Source organism: Lagopus leucura, unplaced genomic scaffold (genome assembly GCF_019238085.1).
Source record: "Lagopus leucura isolate 7727_CA_CO unplaced genomic scaffold, USGS_WTPT01 Super-Scaffold_100037, whole genome shotgun sequence".
Lineage (NCBI taxonomy): Eukaryota > Metazoa > Chordata > Aves > Galliformes > Phasianidae > Lagopus > Lagopus leucura.
This window is the reverse complement of record NW_024962286.1, coordinates 2,060,833-2,075,550: the sequence shown is the minus strand read 5'-3', so window position 1 is coordinate 2,075,550 and position 14,718 is coordinate 2,060,833. Positions and strand designations below refer to the sequence as shown.

The 14,718-nt window shown below is 56.7% G+C and overlaps 2 protein-coding genes and 1 long non-coding RNA gene across 6 annotated transcripts in view; all 3 read right to left on the bottom strand.

Annotated features, from left to right (window-relative positions):
- The window catches only part of MFAP2 (microfibril associated protein 2), a 3,340-nt gene extending 2,984 nt beyond the window's left edge, over window positions 1-356 (bottom strand). The window contains exon 1 of the mRNA XM_042883018.1: window positions 285-356. The gene's annotated coding sequence lies outside the window, so the exon portion shown is untranslated. The remainder of the gene's footprint in view (window positions 1-284) is intronic.
- A 1,983-nt stretch (window positions 357-2,339) lies between these two features.
- ATP13A2 (ATPase cation transporting 13A2) lies at window positions 2,340-12,486 on the bottom strand. 4 transcript variants are annotated; one of them, XM_042883014.1, is made up of 30 exons: window positions 12,450-12,486; window positions 11,191-11,264; window positions 10,920-11,087; window positions 10,784-10,842; window positions 10,581-10,689; window positions 10,426-10,505; window positions 10,081-10,158; window positions 9,854-9,923; window positions 9,628-9,762; window positions 9,146-9,212; window positions 8,836-8,970; window positions 8,577-8,744; window positions 8,393-8,503; window positions 8,245-8,291; window positions 8,026-8,162; window positions 7,772-7,823; window positions 7,490-7,696; window positions 7,308-7,421; window positions 6,521-6,677; window positions 6,329-6,449; window positions 6,114-6,238; window positions 5,262-5,422; window positions 5,095-5,187; window positions 4,942-5,021; window positions 4,592-4,744; window positions 4,391-4,487; window positions 4,003-4,226; window positions 3,710-3,861; window positions 3,444-3,616; window positions 2,340-3,338 (listed from the first exon to the last, which is right to left on the bottom strand). In XM_042883014.1, exons 1-30 carry the CDS (start codon window positions 12,457-12,459, stop codon window positions 3,171-3,173), a joined length of 3,525 nt encoding a protein of 1,174 aa, XP_042738948.1. In that variant the 5' UTR covers window positions 12,460-12,486; the 3' UTR covers window positions 2,340-3,170. The 4 variants fall into 4 exon arrangements, with proteins under 4 accessions (XP_042738948.1, XP_042738950.1, XP_042738949.1 ...); XM_042883016.1 differs by having other exon boundaries at window positions 8,836-8,967; XM_042883015.1 differs by lacking the exon at window positions 12,450-12,486 and adding an exon at window positions 11,703-12,058.
- A 32-nt stretch (window positions 12,487-12,518) lies between these two features.
- LOC122186399 lies at window positions 12,519-13,611 on the bottom strand. The gene is made up of 3 exons (XR_006181124.1): window positions 13,258-13,611; window positions 12,795-13,179; window positions 12,519-12,652 (listed from the first exon to the last, which is right to left on the bottom strand). It is a non-coding gene; the product is annotated as an uncharacterized LOC122186399 (long non-coding RNA).
- Between the last annotated feature and the right edge of the window lie 1,107 nt (window positions 13,612-14,718).

The following is a 14,718-nucleotide window of genomic DNA, read 5'->3' as shown; positions in this document are numbered from 1 at the left end:
GCCCCCCCCCCCCCCAAAAGCATCGCTGCGGAGCCCCCAAAAAGCGATGGGAACCCGTCCTCACCGCCAGCTCCAAGGGCCGTCCCTGGGGGCTGCCATTGGAAATCCTCCAAGCACATTGGCAAAGCCATTGGTGAGATTCCCATCTTCCGTGTTCTCCCCCCCCACCCCCTAAAAGTCGGGTTTCAGCCCCCCCAAAAACGGGTTTTGGCCCTCACTTGGGGCCGTCATCGAGAGGTTGAGGAGGATGGATGTGTGGGATTGGGGCTCTGCTGGCTCCTTACCGCTCTGGGTGCACCGAGCTGCTCTCGCCTTTGCCCAACGCTTTGGTTTCTTCTCTCCAGGCTCAAAAACTCCAAAATGAGAAGGGGGGGGTTGGGGGGGGGGGGGGGCGAGAAAAAAAAAAAAGCTCCTACCTCCAACATGGGGGCTCCGCTGGGTCCTAAAGCGACACCTGATCCTTCCCTTCCTCCTCCTCCTCTCCCGGAGATGTGCTGCCTGCTGGGGAGGAAACGGGAATAATCCAAAAAAGAATCAATGGGTGCACGCTGAGCTCTGCAAAACTTCGGGGATTTTGGGTGGTTTTTGGGTTGGTTTGTTTGGTTTTTAAATCCCTTTGGCTTTTAACCCGACAGCAGAAGTGAGGGGAGGCTTCGAGCGGCGCTGAGCGGCACTTTGGGGCACAGGAATCATCTCGTCTTGTTGGAGGATGGGAAAAAAGGGTGACCCCAAACAATCCCCCCCCATTAACACACACACATACATCAGATTGGGGGTGGGGGTGCAAAATGGGGCAAGTGTTTAATTGTTAGGGTGAGCCCCCCCTTCCCAGGGACATGAAGGAGGAGGTGGGTGCAGCAGCTCCCATTGCTGGGTGCAGCTTTACCCTGGGGGGTGCAAAACCTTCCCCTCTCCCCCCCTTCCCCCCATTTCCCCTTTCTCAGCAGGGCAGCGTGGGATGCTCCCATTGCTGGAGGGTGATGGGAACACCAAGGAATGCATGCTCTGTGCTCACCCCCCCACCAACATCAGCTGCAGCGCTCTGGGCCAAAACCTAAAGATTGTAGGTGAGATTCAAAGCAATGGAACGGTGTGGAAGGGGAGCTGAGGGCTTGGAGCTCAGACACGGGGGGTCGGCATCATTTCTCAATGGGGAAGGGGATAGCTATGGGCTATTCCTCCTTTGTGAGCGCTGCTGCTGCTCTAAAAACAAGCAGAAAATCCAGTTTCAAACCAGAGAGAGCAAGTGGGGGGTGCAGGGCGCTCCCCAAGCCTGTTTTTTCCTATCCTAACACCTGGATTGTGGCTAAATCTGAGGTTCTGATCACACCTCCCACTGAACTCCTGCCTCCTCCAAGCCTCGTCCCCGGGGCAGCAGCTTCATAATTAGGCATGATTTACAGCACTGTTAACCCCAAAGCCAGGTGGGGGAGGGGAGGGGGGGGTAGGGGGCAAAGCATGGCACCAATGGGAATTTGGGAGATGGGTTCCCCCCCCCAGGAGCTCCACGTCGGTGCTGAGCAGAAGGGATGGCTCCAATCCCAACGGTGCCAGTGGGGTCAGCGATGCTGGGAGGGCACAGATGGGTTCTTTGGGGGTTGTGTCAGGGCTGCAGCGCGTCGCTTCCCCCCTCCTTTTGCTTTTCAAGCCACCAGGCGCTTTCACTTGGCAAGGGCCGAGGCAAACTCTCGACGGGTTTCTCCCCCCCCTTCACCCCCCGCCCTCCGCTCAGGAAGCCTGCTTTAATAGCTCAAGCCCTGGCTAGGATTTCAGGAAACCTCTTACCTCTGCTTGTGCCTCATTTCCTGACCTAATCCCTAGCTCCAGGAGGGCAGAGAGGCACCGCTCTGTGCTCGAGGGGGCTCACGCCTCGCCACATCCCATGCTTGGAGACAGCCAAGCCCCCGACCCTGCTGCCCCTTCCCCTTCCCCACCTGCAGAGGCTGGCATTCCCAATGCCAGACACAGCACCTCCAGCTGCAGGCTTCGCCTTCCATACACCAGTGCTGGAGGGAGACAGGCTGGGCGATGAGCGGTTTTGCACGGAGAGACATTTTGGCAAGGACACCTGGCTTTTTTTTTTTCCCTTTTTTTCCAGCAATTATATAGATATTTTTTAATTTCTCTTTTTTTTTTTTTTTTTTGCTAGCAAATTCCAGCTGGAAACACACTGGGGATGGCGTTGGCCAAAGTCAACTCCTGCCTGTTCTGACATCCCAGTGGTTCCCTCTGCTTCTACAGCATCTTCCAGCCCCAATGGAGAAGAAAATGACCCCAAATCGCACCCTGACCCACTGCCCTCCCTCCACCATCCTCCTGCCCAGAGGTTCACGGCGTTCTCACGAAAATAGCATTAATTTATTAGACGTGCTCACACCAGACCCATGTGAAATCCAGAAGTGCTACACCCTGCTCCACCCCTTTATGCATTGGAATGGAGTTAAAAATAGAAATAAAAATAGAGATTTGAGGGGGTTTTAATGCTACAAAGCTCCTGCTGGCACAGCTGGAAGGCCATGCAGAAGCATCACCAGTGTGCTGAGGTCCCATGCCAAAACCTCCCACTGACCTGGAAGGGGGTGGATGGATGCCCTTCCAGCTGCTCTGATGGACCAAAGGGCAAAAATGCATGAGGTGCAATAAGGGTTTGGGCTCTGCATTGGATTCTCCAAGCCCCTCGCTGCTGAAAGCTGGCTCAGAACGTCCTTGGCAAGCTGGAGTGGTTTGTAAACATTTCCTACACATCGAGGTGGCCAGCAGGGAGGGAGGGAGGTTTCCTTCACAGTGAGCAGAGCCCTGAGGCCACAGTGGGTGCCACCAACAAGCAGGACCCTTTAAATTCACAGCTCTGACCAGCCACGAGGGCTCGGTGCTGGAGGCAGAAGGCAGGCGGCACCCCCAGATGGACCCCCGAGTTTTCATCTCTAGCATCTCCCACCACTTCTTTTGGGGCCACAGGACCAAGCGTGTGGTTTCTGGAGCACATGGCTTCGTGGCTGTGAGGCTGAGGGTCTCCCCATTGGGAAGATGGGACCATTTTCATCTACATGCTGCATCCCATGGGATGGACACGGAGCCAGGCACCAGCTGCCCTCAGTGGGACCAGGAGAAATAAATACAGGAGTGCGGTGCTCCCCTGCAGAGCAGGGAGGAGTGAAGTTTGGTGTGTGCTATCTGACAGCGATGGACATCCGAGGGGTAGCAAAGAGTGGTTCGTTGAGGGGCGGCCAGGATGGCTGCTGGCTCAGATCCTTCTCCAGCCTCTTGAACAGCTTGCTGGATGCTTTCTTCTGGCGCAGCTTACGCAAGCAGCCCAGCAATCCGTAGTCCAGGGCAGTCTACAGCAAAGATAGAATTAAAACAAGTTTCGGGGGGGTTTCTTGGATAGATCCATGAGGATGGTGGTCTTAAAACTCCCCTGAGTGCAATGCTTTGCTACCCACCTCCAGCACGAAGGCAGCGAAGAAATTGAGCGTGGCAATTCCCAACAGCAGCAGCTTGAAGTTCAAGTCATCAATGTCCTGCAGCTTCAGCAGGGTTTTGGGGAAACCCAGAGGGTACAGGGTCAACCATATCAAGAGGCCGAAGAGAAGCACGAGGACTATCAGAAAGAGCACTGAGGGCGAGAAAGAAGAGGGTTGGGGCAGGAGCTGCAGGGTCGGGGGAAAGGAGCTGAAGGATCGGGGTCTCCCCTTGCTCATGGCCTCACCATTGGTGTAGAGCGGCTCCCGAAATGGGTACCCCTTGGACATGGCAACGGCCAAAATGAGGTACTGGAAGCCAGTGATGCAGAAGAGGACCGTGTTCTCATAGTTGGGCAGGTTTTGGGGAGCTGTCACTGTGCTGTTCAGTGGCACATACCTAAAGAATAAACACAAAGGATCGGTGTGATGACTGAAGTTGACTTTTAATGCCAACCCCCTCGGCTTTGGCCGGCATCATCCAAGCTGACTTTGGCCAACGACATCCCCATGGCCAAACCCACAGCGCCAGGTCCCGTACCAGCTCTGTGAAACAGTGATGAAGTAGCTGAGGACTTGCACAGTGATGAGCAGAGTGGTCTGCAGGAGCAGGCTGCCCAGCACTGGGATGCTGATCAGTGCCCCTTGGGGCCGACGCACTCCCAGCTCCCTGGCAGGACCCGTGCGGCCCATCAGCACAGCCACAGTGGTGGTGATGATCAGGTCGAAGAAGAGAAACTGGAAGTCACTCAGGTTGGTGTTGATCTGGGAGGGAGAAATGGAATGCCCTCAACATTGGGGGGGTCACATGGTGTGATAAAAATCAGAAGTAGGGAAGGCCCAGGCATCCCTGGGTATTGCTGATGGATGCAGAGTGGTCCTCCCAAGGCCCTGCTGATGCATCCCATCCCCAAGACAGATGGACTCACCGTGTAGAGCAGCAGCACGGACACAAACTGCACCAGGCTGTACAGGGCCATGTACTTAAAGACCCCAAAGGAGGTGACCAGCGAGCACCTTCCTTCCCTGCAGGCAGAACCACCATCAGCACGACAACACAGCCCTGCCACAAATCCCATCCCAAAGAGGGGATGGAGGTGCTGAGAAACCCCCGTGGGTTCTCCCCTCACCGGATGACCGTGGGCACACACTCAATGTTGGCGTGGCAGGAGGTGAAGGGTGATGCCACGGATGCTTCAGCCTCCGAAAGGGAAATGCCCACATCAGCTGCCTTCAGTGCCCCGCAGTCATTGGCCCCATCCCCACACATCCCCACGCAGTAGCTGGGGGAGAAGCAGAAAAGGTGGATTCGTAACAGTGACACAGTGGGATTTGAGGACTTCCAGGTCAAGCCTCGGTGTTTAGGATGCTTGGGGAAAGGGCAGGATGTCATCAGCACACTGAGAAAACCTCCAGTGCCCAGGAAATGGCCCAAGAAGTGTCCCCACTGTCCCCCAACCCTCAGGGCTGGGGCACTCACTCGAGCTCCTGCAGGCTGCACACCAGCTGAGTCTTCTGCTCGGGTGACATGCGGGCAAACACAGTGGCTTGGACAAGAATCTGCAGGGAGGGGATGGCTCAGTCCCAGTGACCAACACCCCACAGATGGGATGGGGATGGGGATGGGACACACCTTGGGCAGCAGGTCAGCAAAATGCTCCTGAAGCACGGCGAAGGATTTGCCATTCAGCGCCAGGTGCAGGCGGCCATCCCACTGCTGTCCATCCTGCAGCAGGCAGAGCAACCCGTCAGCACGTTCCTGGAGAAGCAACATGTTTTTGGGACTGCTTCTCAGCTCACCTCCGGCTGCTTCTCGCCCTGCGAGAGCTCTGCAGGGATGAACTTGAGAGATGCAGGCTGGTCACGGCCGGGTGGCGAAGCGGTGACGAAGACAACCCTCTCATTTGGTCCCACCATGCAGCAGCTCCTGGCCACGTTCACAGCTGTCAGCATGTTGTCTCCTGCAGGCGGTGATCGAAGTAATGGTGTAGCAGCCATGGAGCAACCAAACTTAGGCTGGCACGGTGTTTAGAGCTCTGCTGGCTTTGCTGGAACCCACCCCAGGGCACTGTGCAGGCTATGTATATCAAAGTGCTGACTGGATACGGACTTTCATGCTGCTGATGGTGTAACAGTGGCATAACAGGGGTTTTGCTGCTCAACTTGCTCACCCCAGCTCTAAGGGTGTTGGTTACAGAGGCTCTCCAAACCCACCAGCAAGGCACACAAAAGGGACACGATGCAAACAAATCATGGGAATGCATATAAAATACAGTCTGGGATTCCTAATAACCCTTAACCCCAACCTCAGCCTCTAACCCTAGCACCTAACTCTAGCTCATCATCCCTAATGATTAAGGGATCCCTAATGAACCCTCTTGGGGAGTTGGACTCGATGATCTCTGGAGGTCCCTTCCAACCCTTATGATTCTATGATTCTAACCTCAGCCTCTAAGCCCAGAACCCAAACCCGTGACCCCTAACCTACAGCCTCATAACTCTTAACCCCATAGCCCCAACCCCAGCCCTAACCCCACCTCCCAGTGGATCCTCACCACTGACCCATGCTGTCAGAGCCCCGCAGCCCTCGTGCAGCCCCACGGCCTCTCCTTGCCCCCCTTCCCCAGCGCTGTCCCTCCATTGCAGTGCCACCTGTCACCATGACGGGACGCACGCCAGCGTTCCTCAGCAGTGTGATCACGGGTGCTGATTCCATCTTGAGGACGTTCTTCATCACCAAGAAGCCCAGGAAAGTCAAGCTGCACTCTGCCACATCCCTGTCGGGCACAGCGAGCTGCGTGGCACCACCTCCAAAACCACACACCAAAAACCAAATGGGATCTAAAGCCAAAGCAGCGTGCACCCACCTCGTCAGCTGCAGGGCATCCTCAAAGCTCCTCACTGTGCTCATGGGTCTGCAAGCCAACGCCAGCACGCGGAAACCATCGGCGCTGTAATGCCGCAGCACCTGGGAGAAATCCGCGGGCACTGCCGCGGGGACAGCGGGCTCCCAACAGCTCCCAAAGGCACGGGGATAGGATGGCAGTGTGGGAACGCACCCGTCTCCGTGCTGCAGAGGCTGGCCACCACCTCCGGGGCTCCTTTAATGTAGAGCCAGGTTGCGTCGTCGCCGGGCAGCTTTGCGAGGACGCTCATCCGTTGTAAGGAGGAGGAGAAGGGGAAGCGGCGCAGGATGCCCACGGGAGAGCGGTGCTTCTGGAAGACGTGGCAACCCAGGGGTATGAAGCACAGCATCCAGGGATGCAATCCGGGCACAGAATCATTGAACCATTGAGGTCAGAGAAAACCTCTGAGATCATCGAGTCCAACCATCAAACCATCCCCAACGCACCCAGTTATAGCGTAACAGAATTGTTCAGGTTGGAGAAGGTCTCTGAGACCATGGAGTCCAACCATCAAACCATCCCCAACGCACCCATTTATGGCACCATATTATCATTCAGGTTGGAAAAGACCTCTGAGATCACCAAGTCCGACCAGCAGACCGACCCCGGGGAACCAATTAAACCATGGCAGAATCGTTCAGGTTGGAGAAGACCTCTGAGATCACTGAGTCCAACCAAACCATCTCCGATGCACCCATTTATAGCATGCCAGAATCATGAAGGTTGGAAAAGACCTCTAAGGTCAACAAGCCCAATTGCTAGCCCACTCCCACCATGCCTACTGCGTTTCTCAGAGCAGCATCTCCATGGCTCTTAACACCTCCAGGTGACCCCACCACCCCACTGTGCAGCTGCAGCAGCCCATCACCACTCCTTTGGAAATCACATTTTGCCTAATATCCAACCAGGATCTCCCTGATGGATGCTGCAAGGCACTCACCCTGCCTGGTGGCTGTTCTTCCTCAGGTGGAGGGTTCATCACGGCCAAGACCTTTGTCCCAAAGCACTGCAAGCCAGGCAGCTCCCCTTCATCCTCCTCAGCCATCTCCAGGCGCTGGAAGCAACGCACAAGCAGAAAGCATTGCACCACCCTCTCCACACCAGTCCCACCGTTCCCCTTACCCATCCAGTGGATTCCATCATCTTCAGGTCCACGGGGTCCCCAACAGGCTGTCCCTGCAGCAGTGTGATGCTGTGGCAGGTGGCCAGGGCATGGAGCAGGGGGCCGGCAGGCAGACGGCGCGGCTCATGGATGATGGGCATGAAGCGTCCGTCCTCCAGGGAGATCACCCCCCATACATCCAACCCTTCCTCTGTCAGGGTCCCCGTCTGTAGGATGAGCACAGTAGGGCAGGAGCAGCTCCAAGCTGGGAGCCACGGCATGAAGCCACCTCAAACACTCACCTTGTCAAAGCACACCAAGCGGATCTTCCCACACAGGTTGATGCGGGGAGGGCTGAGCGTAGAACCACAGGATTATTAACATTGGAAAAGACCACTAAGATCATCCAGTCCAACCCAAACCCACCCCACGCTGACCACATCCCTCAGTGTCACATGGAACACCTCCAGGGATGGTAACCCCCACCACCCCTCTGGGCCACCCGTACCGTTGCACCACTATTCTTTCATAGAAGAAATTGTTCCTAAAATCCAACCTGATGCAGAAGATGCCACGTTTCTTCAGCCTGTTCTGGGCATAGATGGAGCCCACAGTCATGGCAGCTGGGAGAGCTGGCGGCACAATGACAGTGATCAGGTCAAGGGCACGGATGATGATTTGCCCCACGGGAACCTGGCAGGCGAGGTGCGTAAACGGGATGAGCATCCTGATAGCTTCAGTTGATGGATCTTTATGGTTGGTGTCTTTCCCCTACCTGGTTTTTCATCATGATGAGGATGCTGTACAGTGTGCCGATAAAAGCTGTGCAGAGGAAAAAAAAATGGGTTGTGGTACAAAGCCAAGCAGAGATGGGGATTCTACCATAACGAGGAGCTCGGCTGCTCCAGGCAATGCCTCCCTACCCAGCACAGCAAGGAACAGCACAAACTTCACAGCATCCTTGTAGAACTTGAAGGTCACGGGCTTGGGGTAGAGAATGGAGCTGATCAGGTCACCTTTGGCCGTGCAAAACCCTATGGGATAAGAGCAGGAGGACCTCAGCATGTGCTTAAAGCCACCACTCCAATGGTGACCGCACGGTGCTACCTGTACGGGTGACAACAGCCAGCACCTCCTGCCCCATGTAGGACCTGGCCTGGATGATGTGTGTCCCACAGAACAGCGTGTGCCTCTGATGCTCCTTGGGGCTATAGATGGTGCCTGCAGCCCCTCCACCATTGGGGAGAGGCGTCTTCAGCACAGGCACGCTTTCCCCTGCAGGAAAAAACCCAGAGGTGATGAGCATTGCTAATTCATCACCAAAGTGTGGATGCAAGGATGGAAGGGTTCACCGGGATGCTCTCACCCGTCAGCATGCTCTCGTTGACCATGCACTCGCCTGTCAGCAGTGCAGCATCGCAGGGGACCAGCACTCCATCCAAGGGCAGGCTGATGCAGTCCCCAGGCACCAGCTCTGCTGAGCTCACCATCGCCTCCTCTGCTGGGACAGCACCCTTCCTTTGCACCCAGAGCCCAAACCACCCCAACGCTGTTCCATCCACCACCCATCTGAGCCCACTGGGGCGCTCCCAGCAGGAAAAGCCAAGCACGTCTCTATGAGGTGGGGTTGGTCCCATCCCAAAGGAGCCTGTGCTCATCACAGGCATCACGCTCACCTCCGTCAGCACGGCGCACTCGGATGCTGATGGACATCCTGGCCATGTTGCGCAGCGTGGTGCTTTGCTGCAAGGGAGGGAGCTGTTAGGGGGAGCCAGAAGCAGCTCAAAAAGCAAAGCACCTTGGTCATGAGTGCACCAGGCTGGGGACCATACGTGGGATGTGGTCTAAAGGACTGGTGATGCATTGGAGCAGGCTGCCCAAGGAGGTGGTGGAATCACCATCCCTGGAGGTGTTCAGCGTGGGGATGTGGGTTGGTAGGCATAGTGAGGATGAATGGATAGTTGGACTGGATGATCTTAGGGGTCTTATCCAACCTTAATGATTCCATGGCTTCATGAAACCTTCTCAATGCACACTCAGCCAGCTGGCTTCAGAAAAGGGTTATTCCACTAAGCCAGATCCCTATAAAGCCCCCAGAAAGCCAGATCCCAACACAGGGTGGGCTTTGTGAGGCATTTCCCAAGGTCCGGCCACCAACCTTTCTTGTCTCGTAGAGGGACAGCCCCAGGGAGATGGTGGAGATGAGGAAGATGCAGGCAGCATAGTAATAGTAGGCATCACAGACCCACAGCATGATGCTGAGCACTTGGAAGATGTAGAAGGGATTGAGCACCTGCAGAGAGGTTTATGGTCAGGATGGCAGAGGATGCTCTGCAGCCAACTGGGGATGCTCCTGGGTCTGCAGTCCTCCCATGGGTGCTCACCTCCTCCACCAGGAGCTTAGCATAGGACTTGACAGGCACCTCGATGAGGTTTGGGCCGTAGATCTTTCTTCTGTATGGTAAGGATGGAAGGTATTCAAATGACAGTGTAATGGTATATCAGGCCTTGTAACTGAGCTCCAGGCTCAGACTGAGAGATGAAATGCAAAAAAAAAAACCACCCCTGATTGCTGTCATTGCTGTATCCTACCAATGCTCTGCATGCCCACCTGGAGCTGTGGTCCTGCTGGCCCAGCCCAGCCCGACAGAGGTGGAGCTCTGCACAGGTCCAGCCTTCATCCAAGGCGCTGGGAGCAGGGGAGGGGGGAAGAGAAGGAAGAGAAACAGATTCAGAATCACTGGGAGCACAGCAGAACACACAGCACGTCCACGTCAACAAAAACCCTTTGGGAAAGAGAGAGCATCTTGTTCCGCGTGCTCAGCCAAGGCTGGGAGCAGGAACAAAAGGGGCACAGTGCAAGGATTTGTGAAGGCTTTGCAACACGCAGAGAGGCCGTGGTGTGGGTTCACGAGCAGCAGATGGATCAGGATTGTTTTTTGGGGAAGAGGAGTACCTGACCCTGCAGTACGCCTGCCTCCTCTCCATCCAGACGTAGCGCAGCCCCTCGAAGAGATAATAGCGCAGGACGTTGTGCTGAGCAGAGATCGGGGGGCTTTTAAAGGGCTGTGGGGGGCACAGGGGAGCAGGGAGGGGGTCTGTGGGCATCACCTCCTCCTGGTGCAGGCGGATGGTGTCCCGGCTCTCCCCCTCATCTGCCAGGCCAACAGCGATGCTGCTCTTGCGGTCCTCCAGCCTGGCCCCGTGGTGATGCTCCAGGCTGCTCGGGGCACAGAACAGACCTCAATCTCTACAAACACCAACCTCCCCCCCTCCCTCCCACTTCCCACCCATTCAACACGAGTTTTGCTCACCTGCCCTCACCCAGCATCTCCGTCTGCACGCGTGCAGTGAAGCACTGCCCAAATCGATCCTGCAAACACACACAGCGTCCCAATGGATGCAAGCAGGGAACCCCATCCCACTCATAACCTCCCCCGTGGTGCTCACCCGAATGATGACCCAATCTGCCTGCCCCAAGGCACAAGGCTTGCACCTGGCCCGTACGTGCAGGCTGGGTCTCCAGTGGAAGAGCAGCAGCAGCAGCCCAGCACTCAGCACACAGCACACATGGCACAGGGCCGTGCGCCACGTCTGGCTGCGGTACCCCGTCACCTCCTGCAGGAACACCAAAATGCACTCACTTATGCAATTTCCTTCCAAGCAGGATGCTCTGCCTGCTCACAAACGGGTTCCCCTTCACCCAAAGCTCTGTACGTACCATGCAGGATGTGTCTGTGTCGTGCTGCAGCGTCCCGTAGCCCGGCCGTGGGCTCCCCAGCAGCCTGCTGCTGTCTGCAGTGCAAAAAGCAAATGAGTTAGGATGGCATTGAAAGCTGTGCCGGATGGGTGGCAGCGGCACGGATGGAAACAGCGGGGCACAAGTGCCACCAAATCCAATCCAAAGCCCACAGAACCCCAATGGGTGGACAGCAGGCGGTGCCAGGGGACAGAAGCTGGCACAGGGAGCGGTGCTGGGGCAGCGCCAGGCAAACCATCCCGCAGTGCTTTTCATGCTTGTTTTCCTCCCTGTCCTTTCCTCCTCGCCTGGGTGCTGGGAAACGGATGGAAAATGTGTTTTGATCCTTTTCTGTTTGCTGTTTAAGCTCCCTACTGTGCAACGTGTGCACAGCTCCACGGGTTAAGAACCTTTCTAGGGGACTGCACGACCATCCTGCCAGCACTGCAGTGACTCCCACACCACCCCAACCCCACAGCTGTGGGTTTTCTCACCTGTTCCCATCCCCGCTGCTTCCCAAAGCCCACGAATGGAGCTCCCAGCTGATCTCAAGGCACGGGATCCACCACGCTGTGCCCAGGAAGCAGCCGGTGCCAAAGAGGGGCGGGCAGAGCGTGCTAAAGCTGCACAACCAGTTTGCACACCGCAGTTTGTGGATGAGGTGTGGCCGTGCAAACACAACGCAGGGCAGCTGCTGTCCCTGCTCTTGCTCCAAACCACGGGGCTTTATTCACCCTGCGATGCTGGATGGCAATGAGAGCATCTTTCCTTTGCAAGCTCCGAGGTGCTTTGCAAGCACAACGGCCTGCAGGGGATCTCTCTGCGCTCTGCTCTCCTGCACTTTCCAACGGGAACCCAAAGGTAGAAGAGAGGAACTCAACGCCCCGCCTGCTCGCATCCTGAGCTGAGCAGCGCACCGTGTCCGGCTGCATCTCCTTGCACGGCGTAAAGGGGCCAACAGCCGGGATGCGGCCGTGCAGCTGGGGGCAGAGCTGGGGAACGGGGAAGGGAAGCAAAAAAAAGGAGAAGAGAGCAAAGCGGAGCAGAGATGCGACTTGCGGGGGGATAACCGAGCCCTGGGGTCTGTGCAAACCGCAAGAGCGAGGAACAACACGGCGTGCAACCCCTGCGTGCCACCCGACCGCGGGGCTTCACCAGCGCTGCCACCCCCTCGGATCACACATCGCAGCCCCCCTCCATCCTCCCATCCCCATCCTCCCATCCCCATCATCGCCCCTGACCTGAGCTCATGGCGGGGCCACGCGTGGGCCGCCCGCCGCCGCCTCGGGGCCGCGCTGAGCAGCGGCAGCGGAAGGGCGGAGCGTGGGAGCTGCCGGGGTTTGTAGTCCTCGCACCAACCCCCCCCCTTTCCCCGTATCATCATCAGCATCAGCAGCATCAGCAGGGAAGCGATCCGTGCTCTGCCCCCATGGAGCCTCAGCACCTGTGTGGAAACGTGGAAATGCGGAAATGCAGCAGCTCTGCCCCCATAGGGGCTTTGCATCCCCTCCCCCATTTCGGTGATGGTTGGGGGCTGCGTGGGGCTCAGCTGCAGCAAAACCGCTGCCAGGAGCAGCCCAGCCCACCTGAGCTGCACGCACGCAGCCACTCTCGCGTCGGGTTTCTTCTGCAGGAAGGGAGACGAAGCAAATGTTTTGCTTGGGGTCTATGCTTCTCGGTGCAGAAATAGCACTCCCCAACGCATTGTGTCCCTGCACTGCTTGCAGCCAGCCGAACCTTTGCCTTTAGGAGCACGATAACCTGCTCTGCACCCAAGGGATTACCGGCAGTCGGTGACTCATGCTGAGCACACAAAAGCCAGCAGGCGGTGCTCCTGATAAACGCCAGCCCGGATCTCCAGCAACTTCGTTTTTCCGTGATCCGTGATCCGCTCCATCGTTTGCCTTCGTGTTACGGAGGATTTCTCCTCCCGTCAGATCGCAAGCAATGCCTGGGTAGAACCTAACACAGCTGGCAGAAAAAAGGAAGGTTGGTGATTTGCCCAGCAACAGGCACGAGGTTACAGGAATGAGGAACAGCTTTGCTCACTTCTCAGTAGAAACACCGCAGAAATCGTCCGGGAAATCCCCCTGCAGCAGCGTGTCTAAGCAGAGCACGGCCCAGAGCACTGAGAACGAGCCATGATTTCCTCCCTTGTGCAAGCTGTGCCGTGCATTGCTGCTTCTGTCAGCATCTCTCTATCGATGTGTCGCCGTGCTTCGTGCTATCGTGCTCTCGTTTGTTTGGCATTAAATTGGGCCCTATGGCCGAAGCTCTTTCCTCGGTCTCTGCTGTCTCCGTGTGGCCAAAGTGAGGAACTGCACCCGGGGCCATAGCGGTCGATGGAGCTCCGGACCCACCCGAGTCCCCGCAGAGCACCATGGAGCTGCGCAGAGCGCCGCTCTTGCTGTCTCCGCTCTGTGCCGCCCCTCTCTATGGTGATAGGTCCTCCCAAGAATATTGCGCGGAAGTGGAGTCCCTTCGCTTTAGCCGCTCTGCTCCGCCAGTCCGCCAACTCTATGCTGTTTGTTCCTCCAAGCAGCACAGCGCTTGCGCGCAGAAAAGCGGAAGTGGCACGTTTGAATTCTAACGGCTCTCCGCAGTTCCCAGCTGTGGCTGGCCGTGCGGGCGGTCCTTAACGGTGGCTGTGTTCCATGCAGCGGCACAGCCTAACTCGAACCCTAACATCAGGCGCCCCTGCAGACGCGTGCTGCTGCTCCTGACATCGGGGTCACAAGGAAAGAAACTCCTGTACCAGCACAGCCCATCCGAGCACCAGCAGGGAGGATTTTCCTGTGCTGGATGAAGTCTTGCTGCTATGAGCAGTTAACTGACATTTGTCACCAACCACCCGAGCAAACAGGGCAGTGCACGGCTGACCTTGGGGATTCAGAGCACTTCTCCAAGCACGTCTTTCTTGCAAGCACCCAGTGGTGCTGTGATGCTTGCTAATGCACGAGCTGGCAGGTTTGCAAGAAGAGCAGTGATTTACAGCCTGAGGCTGCATCCTTGTCTTCATTTCAACCCCACAGCAGCACACAGTGCCAAACTGCCTGACCCGGGGAGCTGGGAGGTGCTACAGCCACCAAGCAGAAGGATGGCAAAGCATCTCCCCTCTCTATTTTATGGCCTTTTGGGAGAGGCAAGGTTTCTTTCTTACCTGGATACGAGCCCCAAGCAGTGCAGAAAGCCATCTCACCCCGAGGAAGGGTCATAAAGAGGGTTTCAGCTTCGTGTGCTGAGTGCATCAGGACACGGCCTCCTCCCCCCCATCATGTGCATCCCAACTCACGTGTCAGCCCTGCACCCCCCTCCTCACCCAGCAAAGGACCCTCTGTTCTTTCTTTCCCCCTCCACTATTTCATCTGATGACCAGGAGGCTCTGTAATTTATCTTGTCCCCACCGCCCCAAATTTATTTCATGTCAGTCCAAAGGGCTGCACGCAGACAAGGGCTCCCTGTGATAAACCCTCTTTGATGGTCCCTTTGACATCTTTCCATCATGTGTCA

Excerpts from the sequence above, each read along its gene's own strand:
- ATP13A2 (XM_042883014.1), bottom strand. Across the intron at positions 8,745-8,835 it reads CAACGAGAGCATGCTGACGG|GGGAAAGCGTGCCTGTGCTG; the intron begins GTGAGAGCATCC and ends TTTTTCCTGCAG. Across the intron at positions 6,450-6,520 it reads CCTCTGCAGCACGGAGACGG|TGCCCGCGGATTTCTCCCAG; the intron begins GTGCGTTCCCAC and ends TCCCCGCGGCAG.